General features: G+C 44.5%; 1 protein-coding gene across 1 annotated transcript in view; it reads left to right on the top strand.

Moving 5' to 3' along the window:
- The window catches only part of IGF2 (insulin like growth factor 2), a 28229-nt gene extending 20832 nt beyond the window's left edge, over positions 1-7397 (top strand). The window contains exons 3-4 of the mRNA XM_038406085.2: positions 4657-4823; positions 6750-7397. Of these exons, the coding sequence (XP_038262013.1) occupies positions 4657-4823; positions 6750-6989 (407 nt within the window). The 3' untranslated portion in view covers positions 6990-7397. The remainder of the gene's footprint in view (positions 1-4656; positions 4824-6749) is intronic.
- Positions 7398-15997: the final 8600 nt, after the last annotated feature.

Here is a 15997-nt window from a genome sequence, read left to right as displayed (position 1 = left end):
CTCCCTTATGCATACATACCTATACATGCACTCAAATGTAAGTGCTAGTAGCAATTTTGAAGCTGATAGAGGGGTGGGGAAGCCAGAGAAATTCAGGGATGACCAGTCTAGCAAACCTTTCCACACTTTGTGGCTGGTGTCCTGGAGCTGTTTGAATTAAAGGAACAGGTCAGCCAGGACCTCTCCTCCTCTGTGAGCTCTCAAACAAGCTCTGAACATTAGGTACTATTCTGGTCAATCTGCTTTCTCCAGATACTGGCTCTCCAGCAATAGGCTCCCAGACCAGCAGCATGACCCAGTGTCACTTGTTGCTATGTCGCACTCCTATGAAAAGCAGAAAGGTGGTCACCTGACATCTGCCCAGCCACGCCTGCCACACTCACTTTGATTTGGCAGATCTGAATGAAGGTGACATGAGCAGGACTGGATCTTCTTCCTCCAGCTTCTTGCTAGGTCACCTAGGATATGCATGTGCATACACCCACGTGCCTCCTGCAGTAGCACTTGTTTCACATCCTACTAAGGGAGAGGGAAAAAGTGCTATCAAAAATCTTGTTTGCTACTTACATGCCCGACAAAGCTGAGGCCTGCAGTTACTCTGCAGATATTTGCTCTGCGGCGTAAGTATTAGTGATAGTAGAACCTACATAACTATAATAATATTACCCAGCTCTCTTTTCATCAGTAGATCTCAAAGTGCTTTACAAAGGAGGGCAATTTTAGCTGCATTTTACAGGTGGGGAAACTGAGGCACGGCAAGGGGAAGTGATTTGCCTGCAGTTACCCAGAAGCCCAGTAGCCAGGTGACTGAGCGCAATCGCTTTTTCTTGCTGCAATCACAAGGGCCAAAAGTTATTCAAAATCATGGGTGCAGAAATTAGGCACCTAAGTAGCACTGGCCTGATTTTCCTACAGATGCTCCATAGCTCACACTGAAGTCACAGAGAGATGCAGGTGCTCATCACCTCTGCAAACATTGGCCAGAGACAATGCATAATACTTTGCTATGAAATGCACTTGCACTGCCCCAGCAGCGTTCATGTGAGCTAATGTTACTGCTAACTCTGTTAGTTCTATAACATACTTCAAACCAACCCCCTTCCCAGAGGGGCTTCCCAACTCGGGTGTGGGCTGATCGAGGAAGGGTCCTGTTTTTAAGTGATAATAAAAGTGCTAGGGATTCTGGGTAACCTGGTACATATCAGCAGTACGGGGGGGGTTGATTTCAGAGGAGCATGCCTAGTAAGCATAGGGCTTTAACGGAATGATTGATTTATGGAGCAGGAAAGGAAGCAGGTCTGCTTGTGAAAATACAGTCATTAGTTAAATAGAGAACACAAGGGGAAAGGTAAACATTTAACTCTTGCACTAATCTGGGAGTGAATGGCTGCTGATCCCTCTTCCATCACCTCTGCCAAAGAATAGATTCCCTACAGTAGTGCGGTAATACAGCAACCTAACCTCCTCCCATGTTTCAGTGACATTAAGGCAAGAGGCCACAGATGGGCCAAAAGCCAGGAAATTCACCCTTCAGTCCATGAATAAATCACATTAGGGAACTAACACTCACCCCAACCTAGTCCAGCAGTGTTATCACCCTTAACTAGACATTTCCTGGCTTCTGTTGCCTTTGGGTCATTATCTAGAAGTAGTTTCTGGTACTGAATATCCTTGTTTGTTTGTTTTTAAAAGCACTACATCTTTCATGAAAGGTTGTATTGGCTTCTGGTGCGATTCAAATCCCCGGCCATCATACAATTATGTAATTGGAAATGTGTCCTATCATAGGAAAATAGTTGGCAGCAAAGTGAGCAAGGAAAACAGCAGGCAGACAGTTACACAGCACTTCTCAGGGTTTTCAAGTGTTTTTGTTTGTTTCCTTTTTGGTGGGAAAGGAATGGTGAAGTTGGGGAAAAGGATTGAAGAATGGAAGGTGGAAATAGCAAAAGCAAAAACACAAGGCCATATTGACTACTCACCTGCCAAACTAAAGGTGGGAATTTCAAGAGTGTTTGGTGCTGCTTTGACTTCAATGGGAGCAGAGTTAGACCAATGAGGCATATTTCTGAGAATCCCACACGTAACTGTGTGCAGTAGATATTGGTTAAAATTGTCAAAAGTGCCTAAGTCCCATTGTCAAAAGTGACGTAGGCTGGAATCTGCCAAGAGATTTAGGCACCAAGTCCTCATTGAAATCAGTAGGAGTTAGGTGCCCAAATACCTTTTTGAATCCCACCTTTAGGCTTCTAAGTTACACTGAAAGTTAATGGAATTTAGGCTCCTAAGTCACTTAGGTGCTTTGGAAAATATACACAACTGATAGCTAACTTCTCTCTTTGAAAGAAATATTAAGTCTTTAAAACATAATCCCTTCCCCAAACCTATACACTTCAGCACCTTAGGACAGAAATGCTGACACAACCTTCCACTAGTGTGAATGTGAATGGAGTACTATCAAAAAGGGTCACTTTGCTTTTTCTTGATTTTCACTTTACACTCCCTTTCCTCTTCCTGGAATCATAAATATGCTAAATATTCAAGCTTTCCTAGCTTTTCAGACAGCAGGGACAGTGCAATACTTAGATTCTCCTAGTTTTCAGTTATTTATAGGAACGGATCCCGTGTCTGTAATAGAAAAGGGAACATTTGTCTTGTAAGCTCTCCTGCATCTGAGTATGATCAGTTATCCAGATAAACAATTGGACAGCTGTGGATCCCTTCTTAGTATGAACTCAGTCAGGGGGCGAGTATTCCCTCCCTTTCTGCATAGGCCTGCATTTCCCATAGACCGGGGTGGCCAAACTTACTGATCTTCTGAGCCACATATGATAATCGAGAGCCGGGCATGCTTGCTGGGGCTTTAGGGCTTCAGCCCTGCGGTGGGGTTAGGGTCTTCTGTGCTGTGGGGAAGGTGGTCTCAGCAGTGGCGTAGCCAGGTGGAGAAAACGGGGGAGTGGAGATAAAAAAGGCACCACCCGCCTGACCCGCTGCTGAAAACCCAGAGCGCCGCTGGTTGAGTAAAGCTTAAAAAGGCACCAAAAAATTTAAAAGGTGCCACTTGTGCTGGGTGGGGGAGCGGCCGTTGCCCCGTTCCTCCCCAGCTACGCTACTGGGTCTCGGGGCTTCAGCCCCACGGGAAGCACCTGCTGGGGCTTGGGGCTCCAGCTCCACTTCTGCTGAAGCCCCCAGCCCCAGGAGGTATGCCCTGTGGGGCTGAAGCCCTGCCTGAGAGACCCCGTCCTTGCTAGCCCCACCACAGAGCAGAGGCCCTGAGCTTCTCCTGTGCCCGCCCCCCTCTACCGCCCTCCCCCAAGTCTGGTAGGGGAAGAATGCGGGGGGGGGGGATGAATTCTTCCATGAGCCGCATTTTAACTGTAAAAGAGCTGCATGTGGCTCACGAGCCATAGTTTGGCCACCCCCGCCATAGACATTGATGGGAGTTAAGCGCACACAGAGAAGAGTACATCCACTGTATGTGTAAGTGAGGCATCTGCCTCTCTCCCTCCCAGCTGCCTTTACTGTTTACCTGCTGATTAGTGGGTATTACAAACTGGAATACATGCACAGACTCACCAAAGGGCCAGATAGCTCATAAGGACACACCCACAGCAGTCATGGGGTCTTTCCCTAGAGATAACAAGGCACTAAAATGCACCCTTTTATTTCCAGCAACTGGCAGCCAGTCACAGGGAACTGGCCACTGCTGCTGACTTCTGATGCCAGGGGACTGGTTCAACCAATCAGGGTAGGGCTGGGGTTGAAAATTAGAATTAAATGGGGAGCCACAGTCCTAAGCATGGGGCTGGAGGAGAGGGCTGTGCCTTTAAATACAATCCAAATGCAGGGAGTTCACATGCCACCAACATTTTAATGAGAGAAATAAACTCCCAACAATGCTTGTCTTTTTCCCTTCACTGAACTTTTCTAGGAAGAAAACCATCCTTCTAACCTTCACGGCTCACTGATTAAAGATCATGCCTGAAATGTTTTCAGAAAAGAAAAAAAAGAAAATAGTTCTAGCCCAGCTTCTGGAATCATTTAAAAAGATGTTATGAGTCAGCAAAGTCCCCTATAGCAGCTCAGATTCACTCTGGTGCCTTACTTGTTCTGGTGACCTTAAAATGTGGCTGTATGGAGAAGGCAGAAAATGGGGATGTTCGATGAAATAGGACAGAGGTTGTGTTTTTTCGTTTTGTTTTAAAAGCAATTAAACTAGTGGTAGGTCTCTGGCGGCTTCCTTTCATAGTACATATTTACTATACTTCAGCAACATGAGAGAGTATACGTCTCTGCAGAGTTGGTAGGTTAGTCTGAAGAATGTTCTGTGTAAGCCTGATGAAAAATGTACTAAAGTTATATGGGTCTAAAGGGGCTTTATACCTATATTGCTGTTCCAATACGGGAAGGGGAATGAGATCTGCTGCTATAAGGTGCTTTCATACCAGTCTAACTGTGTCCACGCTAGGAGTTGTACGTATAACTACATCAGTAAAAAATGGCACCCCTAACTGAAATATCTACATGGGTACAAAAATTGTGTGCTGTTTACATTGCAGTAGTACCTAAAATGTGCTAGATTCTGTGCAGACCTAGGAAGAAGAGAGGACAATCTAATTCAAAACCACTGATACCTAACTGCTAGGTCTGCCATTTCAGGTAGACCCGTGGGACGAAATAACAGAAGATTCAACCGTGGCATAGTGGAGGAGTGCTGTTTTCGGAGCTGCGACCTTGCTCTTTTGGAAACGTACTGCGCAAAGTCTGTTAAGTCTGAGCGGGACCTCTCGTCCTCTTCTCTTGTGGTCCTGCCAGCACTAAGCAAGGTAAGTGAAGATTGTATCTAGAAATCAGCCGCTCTTTTAAAAAAAAAAAATCACACGGGAGAGGAAAGTTCTTATCTCTAAGATCTGCTGCTTCTGCAGTAACAACAGTACCTAGAGACCTTCATGGAACATAGAGTGAATATCTTGAGTGGGGAAATAATGTAAAATAACCTGTCCAAAACAAACATATAATAAAGTGAGAGACCAGATGACTAGATGAAGTAAATAAAGAGAGTAGGGTAAATAAAGATTAAAACTGAAAGGCAAGGGAGGACTCAAATGAGTTTAATAAGAACAGAAAGGACCACCAGATCATGTAGACAACTTGTGCTGGCTGCTACAAAGTGAAAGTAGCTCAGTCACGAAAAGTAGTAATGGCTACTGGAGCAATCGGAAAGCAGTGTAATCTGGTGGAGAAAGCGGGGGATTGGGCATATGACTCCAGAGTTCTATTGCTGGCTCATGTGTTCTAAGGCCTGGGCTACACTGGGGGAGTGGTTCGAACTAAGATACGCAACTTCAGCTACGCTATTCGCGTAGCTGAAGTCGAAGTATCTTAGTTCACCTTACCTGGCCGTCCTCATGGTGGCGAGTCGACAGCGGTGGCTCCCCCGTCGACTCTGTTTACTCCTCCTGCCAAGGTGGAGTACAGGTGTCAATTTGGGGATCGATTTATCGCATCTAGACAAGATGCGATAAATTGATCCCCAATAGATCAATCACTACCCACCGATCCGGCGGGTAGTGAAGACATAGCCTTATTGAACTAACTCACCTCTAGCACTGATCTGCTGATGAAAGGCACCAAGGGCCTGATTTTGCCCGAGGGACTGAGCACCCTCAGCTCCAAATGACTCCATTTGAAATTGTGGATGTTCATTAAAATTCAAAATTGAACCCTGTAAATGCAAATTACAAGATTAGGGAAATGATTGATTCTCCTTTATGGTTCAGTAAAACCATCACACCAAGAAACAAATTGAGGCCACTTGCTTCCTCCTGTCTCATTTAGTCTTTCCTATCCTCCTATAGCTAAAGAAAAAATCATGCTGTTCATAATAGTAATACTTAAAGTTTATGTAGATCTCAAAGCACTTTATAAAAGAGGACAAGTGTCATCCTCATTGGGGAAACTGAGGCCCAGAGCACTGAAGTGACTAGTCTGAGGTTACAGCCATAGAACCAAACCAATATCCCATCCACTGTGCTATGCTTTCTCTCAACAGCAGCAATAACTGACAACGTCTGAGGGAGATGGAACCAAGGACTAAATCCTTCATTTTAGAGACACCCGCCTTTTTTTTGTGGGGAAAAAATTAACATTTAAAAAACCCTCATCCCACTTGATATTTGCAGAAGGGCTGTGGGAATAAAGTTGCTAGCATCTCCTAGTGGACAAATACATCGGCCCCACATACAGTCAGGAAGATGAATACATTTGGGCTAAATTGGATTGCAGAGATACCTAAATATCTAACTAAAAACTAGGTTTTGCATCTGAGCAGAGTCCTCGAGTGAAAGCAAATATAGAAGAAAATGAATTGCCATCCATAATTACCTTTAGTGGCTTCATAAATACTTCTGCTACAGCAAATCCTTTAAATGAATCCCCCTTTCTCCAAAAGCAGTAACACACTGTCAGGGAAGAGAAGAAAAGCAATGAGAGAGTGCCCATCACAGGTAACTTCATACCCACCAACGCACAAGAGCTGTTAAATATCTCAAAGCCAGGAGTGAGAAGTCACCCTTTCCCTCCTAATGCAGATTTTTTGCTTTCAGAGCCTCAGATTGGGCAGGTCTGCCTGGCTGGGTTTCACTGAGGCAACAACAGCCCACAGTGTCATGGGGTTTTCAGCCAATGGTCTATTCAGAGTGATCCTCATTTTGTTTTTCCTTTTCCACCTCACCCCCTTTCTCCTCTTTCAGGATAGCTTTCAAAAACCCTCACATGCCAAGTACTCCAAATATGATGTGTGGCAGAAAAAGAGCTCACAGCGCCTACAACGGGGAGTTCCCAGCATCCTCCGCGCTCGCAGGTACCGGTGGCAAGCCGAAGGGTTGCAAGCATCTGATGAAACCAAGGTGCATCGTCCCCTCATCTCCCTGCCCAGCCAGAAGCCCCTGGTAGTGCAAGTTTCCTCAGAAACATCAGGGAACCGGAAATGAACTGTGAAATGGATTCTATATATTTTTTTTAAATCTCCTGGGGGGGGACTTTTGAGGCCTAACTTCCCTTGCCCTTAGCCCTCTTGGCTGCGAAGCAAGAGGGATATTGCCTTTCTACCCAGAAGCAATAAAAAGGAGGCACTGTAACACCATTTTAAAGAGAACCAAACAACTGACATAGTGAGAATGGGATTACAGCATTGTCAGCAACAACATAATTTCTGTGGCATTGTCCTTTAAGCATTAAAATGGTTTTTTTTTAAACTTCTGTTTTGTTTTGTTCCCCTATCTACCCAGTATTTTCAAGCCCATACTTAAAAGGGACCGTTTGGCACTTGAACTGTTTTAATATTGGGCAGGGCATGACATCCCACGTGCCAGCAGCAGAAGGCAAAAGAAAAAGCAAGAGCAAGAAAAAAAGAATACAAAATTGAAAAACAGAAGAGTCCATTCCATGTCTGTCTTGACAAGAAAGTGAAAAAAATGGGGCAACATTTATTTGGAGGGGTTAAATTTTTTCTCATTCCCACCCCACTTTTTTGTTTGGTATTTTTCTTATTTTTGTAAAGAGCAATTTTTTTTGTTTTTTTGCACCTTTACTTAAAAACAAACAAAAAAAGTAACTGAGAAGAAATTCCAAGAAGACCCATCTGAATTTATTTGTGTGTGTATGTGCTTAATTACAAGATTCCAAATCGACTTGCACCTTTTTAAAATCACGGATGAAGTGTGAGAAAGAGGTAAAGGAAAGGGGGAAAAATAAAAAAGAGGAAGTGAACTGATGTTCACTTTAAATAGAGGAGGCGTCTGCATTGCACATTTACCACGGATTTAGTTGATTTATATATATAATATATATAACTTTTTTTGGCAAAAAGCACTATTTTTATGGGACAATTTTTGTGTAGTATCTGAAGAGGGATTGTAATGTTTAAAATGTGTTATGGTGCTAAAGTAAGTTGGAAGGGGGGAAAACCCAGAAATAGCAGGGGGTGGGGTGGGGTGGGGAGGGAAGGACAAGATATTCAATATTGAACTTGAAATTGTAGCTTTTCGTTTTAGGAAAAGTGTGATAAATGTGTTTCTTTTCTCTTCTGAAATATAGCTTGGTCATGACCATATGAGCTAGTTGGCTGTCACTCACATACACAGATGCACGCACATGCAGAAATACGTCTATACGCATTTGTTTAGATCAAAAGGGAATTTTTTGAAAAAGATAAACTATTCTGATGTTGTTAAGGTATCCGAGTTACAACTCTCAGCCCCTATTCTGCAAGAACTTAGGCATGTGCTTAACTTCTCACCCTGAGTGTAGTTCCATCAACTTCAATGGGACTACTAATAGCGTGGAAAGGTAGGCATAAGCTTTTGCAAGATTGGGGCCCTAACATTGACATCAAGGTTTGTGTGTCATTCATGGAGTCCTGTTTTGGTCTCCCTCTACCACTTTCTCTCTGAAGGCTCATTGAGGCCCCAGAGGCATCCAATGGGACTATTCCCATGTTTGAAGTTGGGCACAGTGTCTTGCTGAATCAAGGCCTGCATGAGTTTCCTCAGAAGCAATAGCTCCATGACTGATCATCTCCTTATCCCACTCCTTCCCTTGCCTCCTCCCTTTTCAAAGGGGTAGGCGCAGACTCTACTCCACTGTGATCCTCTTACACCATTCCAGGACGGTGGGCAGAATGGTCCCTCAGGGAATATCTCCAGCCTAAGGGGTAGAGCTGGCAAAATGATTCTGTACCATCCTTCCTAACAAGCCTGGTCTAGGGAGGATGGCATAGAGAGGCTGCAGTCAAAGCTCGCTGCATTCTGCTTATTTTCTTTTTAGGGGACCATGGAAAGTCTGAGTGTAACTTAGAGCACTAGAGATGGGGCAGACCCCTGAGACAGCCACATAATTCCAGAGGTGCAAAGGTTTTTTTTTTTTTTTTTTTTTTTTTTTTTTTTTTTTTTTGCTCCTACTGCAAAATCAAAGCTGATGCCTAGGTGGGAGAGGAAAGCCAATTAGCTTGCCGAGGCTCAACACCGGGTGAGCAAACAGGTGTGTGAGGTGGGTAGAGAGCTGTAAAATAGGTTGGTTTAATATATATAAAATCTGTCTAGGAACCATAAAAAGGGGGAAATCAACTAAATTTCTCTCTGATATACTCTCATTTGCTAATAAGATGGGGACACTCTGTTAACCAGTCCTGTACTTGCTTTGCCTTATATAGCCAGACATTTAAAACATTTTTTTTTAAAAAAGAGACTACTTGAATTGTATTCTATTTTGTGGTTTTGGAGAGCGAGTGGGAGGGGCTGAGAAGGTGGAGGATATTAATGTATAATCCTTTTGTTTATTAATATTACCTTGCAACATTGAGCCATGAAGCCTTTGTTTTTAAAAAAATGGCACTGCAATATACAACAAAAAGCAAATCCTTTATTTATTTTATTATTACATATATATGAAAGAAAACTAAAATTGATCCAAATTTAAATGGTGTTGTGGGAGTGGGTGGGGCAGGCACAGAGCAACTGCAAAGAACTGATTTTTCTTTTTGTGTGTCTTTTTAAAAACATAGTTTTTATTTTTAAAAAGAGGGGGGAAATAGGGGGGGGGAGTGGGGAAAAAGCTTTCCTGGATGCTTTGTACCAAAAATAAATATTTTTTTTAAAAGTGGAAAATACCTATTAAGCAAATAAATATCCATCTGGAATATGAAGCATGCCTTTTTTTCTTTTTACTTTTATTTATTTTTGCTATTGGGGAAGGGGTGGGGAGAAAGTTGTGCCAAGGGACAATATTCATAAAGGCACAGAGGAAAATTCTTTAAATATCCTCTCTTTTGGCTCAATCCTGCAAGATACTACATATACTCTGGCCCTGTAGCAAAACACTTATAAGCAGATGAGCAATCCAATTGAAGTCAATTGAACTCACGCATATTGTTATTATATGCTTACGTGATTTGCTAGATCCCTTTGATGGGTTTTGCTAGGGCTCAGCGCTTCACAAGTTTTGGCCCTTTCTAAGGACTCGGTAATAGCTGGAGTTCTGGCTTACAAGAAAAGATAGGCCTAAGGCACAAAAGTTCAGACTAAGATTTGAACTTCCAGGTGGTTTGGGGTCTTGAATATTGTGGGCCTCTCTGCAGTTGTGTGGGCCGAGTTCACAGTTGCCGCTTTGCACCTTGTGTAGTCATTTGCACCAGTGCAAAGTGGAGGTAAAATCCTACCACTCTCATTTGGTTAGTTTCCACCCATGCATAAAGTGTATGCAGATGATAAGAGCCAATGGTGCATCAGGTCCTTGGGTCCCAGTTCAGCAAGATACTCACACACATGCCTAAGTGAGTGTGTGCACAGTCCCTTTGACTTTAGTGGCACTATTTGCATGCTTAACACTAAGCCACTTGCTTAGGAGTCTTGGTGAATCCGACCCTCAGTCTCCAAGTAGAAAGGCTCATGAACTTCAAAACTGAAGCCAGCAGTTGAAGCACCAGAAAAGGCTTTTATTTGATTTTTTTTTAATATGCTGTAAGAGTGGATTTTCTGGGAGGTAGTATTCCTCTTGAGCTTTATGAATATTCAACCGGGTTTTCATTAACATTCACCCAAGAGCATTCTGAGTAATTGCCTCTGAACACTTATTTTGCTATCTGCACAGGGAAAGGGGGTATTTTTCAGACATTTGGTTTAACTGTACCAAAAGATATTTCTAAAGACTACAGCGACTCCTTACTTGGTTCCTGTTCCTTGTGTGAGCTGCCACAGGCTCAGTCCCTCCATGTTAGAGGGACTTTTTTAAGGCTTCAGTGCTGAAACTCAGTAACACTATAGAAATAGCTTAGCGCACACACCTCCTCTCCTGCACGGTATGGGCTGTTTACTCCGTGGTAGCTCTAGGGAATAAGGGAAAGTTTTAATACTTTCCTTGCTTCAGAAAGAAGGCTAAGGCATCTAGAGATGATACAGATAGAACCTAAAACTTCAACCAAACTTTTCCTATCTGCGGTCCCTGGTTCCCACTGGAAGCATAAACAGAAGTGCTGGAAATACCAAAAGAAAACCCTCTTATGATGTTTCCAGCTCTGTATTGAAGATGTGAGAGGTTTGGTTCAGGTTTTGAGTAAGCATTCAAACTCAACCTTTGAAGTTTGGCCCATCGCTAATTGCATGTAGCAGGTGGAGCTGTGATGTAACACAGGAACTAAAAGGGAATCCTGCAGCCCTAATTTGATCAAAGTTATTGAGTTAAACAAAGTATCAGTAGGCGTTTCTCCTTTTGGCTGGTTCACTTCACTTGGCCAAAAAGACTGAACGGGTTAAGCTCCATATGGAACTGGGCAATGCCTGGTATCTTTAAGGAGTGAATGACTTACCCTTTTTGAACACATTATGTTGCCGGGGGCTTCTGTTTAGGGCACTGGACCAAATGGGCTAAGCTACAGAAATATTTTCTCATTGATAGTGTGGATGGGGTTGGAGTCAAGATCCTGCAAGTGAGAATGAGAGGGATTTCAAACCCTATTTAGTATCTTAGCAAGTAGAAGTTCTCTTGTTAGTGCCACTATCTGATTCACCTTATCCCTATGCCTTGCAGAGCACTGAGGTCTGCTCCGGGTTACATTGGTGTAAACGAAGTCAATGGATTTATACAAGTAGAACCGATCAGAATTTGTCCTTGTGCTTGTCTGTTAACTAACTACAACAGCTATAGATCTGGTAAGGGGCCACATTTGCTTGTGTGGAAAGAACTAACCTAGTTAGATGACTAAGAGACTTGAACACCCAATTCCCATTAATCGTTTGAAAATCTCTGACCAGAAGCTTAACCCAGTTGGTCCAAGTCTGTCCCACTGATGACATGTCTCACACAGACTTTCCATGTGGAACCGTGCTAGTTCAGACAGTGCTTCAGAGAGCAGAGGCAGGGGAAGGACAATTTCACAGCTTTTTGTTTCAGCAGAGCATCTGAAACTGCCAGCACCCTATGGGCTTCATGGAATTCCTCTGGTGCCACAGAAATAACCACAAAAATCATTTCTCTCCTCCCATCCCATTGCCATTCTGGATGATTATATTAGGTATTGCTTCTCAGTAGGTTTGCAGGGGGAAGCAGGGCCAGCTGTTTTCACACTAAACACCCTTTGTTGGGGTTCATTTTCAGCATGATACACTGGGATTTTGGGGGTGCAACTCATTTATGGAAGTGGCACAACTAATTCTTTGGCTGCAGTGTTTAAAGCGTATAAGTTAGTGTCTCTGCATTTGGGGAAAATCACTTTTTCTTCGTATACATTATTTTATGGCTTGTTTGCTGGTAAACACCAGAGCTGTTCTTCCAACCTTCTGTGCATAGCAATAGCACTTTAGGGATGGAGCAGGGCCCCCAACTGGTTCCATTGTCTTAGTATCGCACAATAGCTTCATCCACTTCATCCTGCCTGATCTCAAAGGCTCAGTCTTTTGGTGATGGACCTAGCTGCCTCTGCACTAAATGAAGGGAAGAATTGTATTTGTTGTTTAAAAAACTGGTTTTGTCATTGTATGTATTACTGTCCGCTCATGTTTTATATGGTGGGGGGTGGGTGGGCCGGGAAGGGTATTAATGTATCTTGAATCATTTCACTTGTGTGCACTCAGCCTAATATGCAAGACTCAAACTGCCCGGATTCTGCACCTATTGTACTTTTCATTTGTATCAATAAAGCAATCAGTTATAATGTCCCTATGGCCTCTGGTGTCTGTTTCATTTTTAATGAAGAGATACAAAATATCACTCCCAATTCTGCAATGACATTCGTGCAGAGAGATCTCTGCACTAGTATAGAGACCCCAGTGACTTCAAGAGTGCTCAATGCAAGCACAGGGGTGAGCTTGCAGTGGCATCAGCATAATTCAGCCTGCCATTAGGTACGATGCAACAAGCCAACACTTATTATGCTTACATAAAAGACGCTAGTGCATCAACTTAGTTCCAGGACCACTCTATATAATGACTTCCTCACTTTACCCTGGTCCCCAGTGAAGAAAGGGTTAAACCTGGCTCAGTTTCTCTCTGCCTTTTGCAGAGGATGAGCAGAAAAAGGGTTGTAAGCATGGCTTCAGGTGGTAGCAGAAGGAATGTAATGGGTGGCAAGGCTCTTCCCCCAGGTCTGGGTTGAACCTCCAAGCTGGGCCACCCCCCGCTCCCAACTTCACATTCTGCTGGTTCACTTATTTTTCTTTGTTTGAAGCATCCCTCAAAAGACGACCTTGCGGACTGCAGCTGTAATTTTCTTCTGAGTCCATTTCACTTGCTTTACAAACCCCTGCTGCCCCATGCTTGTGTGTGTGTGCGTCTGATTCCCAGCCCATGAGAGTTCTCTCAGCTTGCAGATTCAGAGATTTGGCCCTTCAGCTCAAGCTGTACCAGCTCATGTGTTTACCCATGGAGGCCTCCGGTTCATTCTCTGGTGTGTTGGCCAAGATGGTGGCTGTCACTGAAGTCAGAGATCCTGCAGAGAAGGAGGGAAAATGGGAGCCCTCAGAGCCAGTGGAGGTGTTGAGGAAATCTGCTGGGGTGCAGTGACTATTATATGATGGATGTGCAGTAGTGCCAGCTTGGGAGACCCCCGGGACAGGGCACATTCCTGGTAGGGTTAGTGGTGGGAGGGAGGCTGGCTAAAGGGAGGGAGGGAGGGAGAAGACTGGAAATGGGAGGACCATTCAGGGTGGATCTGTGTCCTGGCACTTCTGTGCCCTTGCCATGGCCCATACAGGCAATATGAAGTGAGCGCTACTCTAGCCTGAATAGAGGAGGTACGACCTACCTCCGCTCTGTCCCCGCACCAGTGACAGGAATGCCTCTGGCCCCCTCTGCCTGTGTTTTTATTTTTCTGCTGTGAAATCGGGATCATTAGAATAATTTCCACTTTACAGGAATTTAATGTGGAGGTGCTTGTGAAAAGTCTTCTAATTGAAAGCATTAGAGAATTGCCAATATTGTTTATGCAGGAAATACAGCAGCACCTCAGAGTTACGAACACCTCGGGAATGGAGGTTGTCCGTAACTCTGAAATGCTCTGGAACTCTGAAGAAGAGGTTACAGACTTCTGCTACACAGGGGATTGGGTCTGCAGCTGCACGGAGGGGGGTCAAGGCTCTGGGTGTGTGTGTGGGGGGGAGTTGGGGCGTCTGACCCTCAGGGCCCCAGGGCTCCAGGTGGGGGGCTTGGGGCTTCTGCAGGAGCACTGGGGTTCAGCACTTTAGACTTGAGAGGAGCGCTGGGGCTCGGCGTTTCAGTCCCACAGCTCCATTCCTGGCTTCAGCCCTGTGGGGAGTGCTAGGGTTTGGGGCTCCCCCCCGGCTCCTGTCCCAGCTTCATAGTGGGAGGGGGCACACCAGGGCTCAGGGCTTTAGCTATGGGGGAGTGCTGGGCTGAAATAAGTGCTCTCCTCGTGCCTAAAGTCCCAAGCCCCAGCACCCCCCGTGAGGCTGAAGCCAGGAACAGAGTTGGGGGGCTGAAGCCCTGAGTCCCTCTCCCACACACAGAGCCCTGGTGCACACCCCCTGACCGCTGCATCCCCAATCTCCCATGGCTAAAGCCCCGAGGCAGTACAGTATTTGTTTGTTCTGGGGGCTTTTTGGTCTTTGCTGCTGCCTGATTGAGGCCTTCTGGTTCCACAGGGTGTCCAGTTGAGCAATAAGTCCATAACTCTGGTGTTCATATCTTTGAGGTTCTTCTGTATACACCACTATTCACAAGTGCTCCACAATTTAACAGAGGAGACTCCAAACATATTTGTTGCATGTGCAATTCAAAAAATGACTCCCAATTAGTTCCAAGAGAGACTTGGTGTTTTGAGGATTCAGGCTGGCGGCTGCTCTTTTTGCTGTCTCAGGGATTCTCTGACTGGGTGTCAGTGGGGAGTACTCTACAGCAGACATGACTTCAACCTGCCGGAAACGCATTGGCCATTTAGGAATCTTGGCCTGGTTCTCTGTTGTGCTACCCGCTGTGCATATACTTAGAAATGTACTTGCTCATTAAATTCATGCCAGCATTTGCAAGGAGCCCCTCAAGAGCTTCCTCTATCCCACTGCCCCTCCCTTCTGTTTCTTTTCGTTTTGGCCAACAGCGAATGGCAAGCTGAAAGTTCCAACTTGCTATGCTCTTTCTCGACCACATGATGTAAGCTTGATACAGGAATTCAGGAGATCAGACCAGATGACCATAATGGTCCCCTTCTGACCTTAAAATCTATGCAGTTTGCCCAGCTGCAGCTCTCACTGCATCTTTCCAGAGCATACATTCCACAGTTTAGTGCTCTAGGATGAATAGCATGAGATACGGGTCAGATGTGTCTAATGAAGAATGTTACGTGGCAAGTTGAGCTGGTTGGACAATGTTGAATGTATCTCAATTTTGAAAAAGTCCAGGAGGAAAGAATCATGAAACATGTCCTGGGTTTTGGCCAGCTCTAATGGCAGGGTAATTGACACATACCAGTACAGAAGGAGTAGCGAGATTGAGTTCTATCCGTCATGCCAATAAGAGAGTCCCAGCACCTGTCTGGGATTTTTTAATAGAGGTGGTCAACATTAACAAAGTGTCCGTGACAATTTCATGCAAATTTTTTAACACATTTCAACTCATGTTAATAAAATGTCTAGTCACAAAATTGTACATAAGAATTGCGGGCATGCAACACATACCCACTTTCCCCAGGCAGAAGTAATGGGCTGCTACCTCTCTTTAGTACCTCCCTAGCATCATGTCCTTGCCCATCATCATTTACTTCACATAGTACATGACATCCTTGCCCTGCAGTTCTACACAGCATCCTTCAGTTTTCTCATAGATATTCCTAGGAGCAGAGGTCTCGCATGTCAACATACCAGACCTTCTGAGTTGGGGGCCAGGCATTTTTCCACCTGTTGTGGATCAATCTCTTTGCACAAGCAAGTTCTCTTGCAGGCCATTAGCTCATGTATGGATGAAAAAAGAGTCTCATGTCAATGAAGTCCTGACTTGG

Source organism: Dermochelys coriacea, chromosome 6 (assembly GCF_009764565.3).
Source record: "Dermochelys coriacea isolate rDerCor1 chromosome 6, rDerCor1.pri.v4, whole genome shotgun sequence".
In the NCBI taxonomy this organism is placed as follows: Eukaryota; Metazoa; Chordata; order Testudines; family Dermochelyidae; genus Dermochelys; species Dermochelys coriacea.
This window is presented reverse-complemented; position numbering and strand designations above follow the sequence as displayed.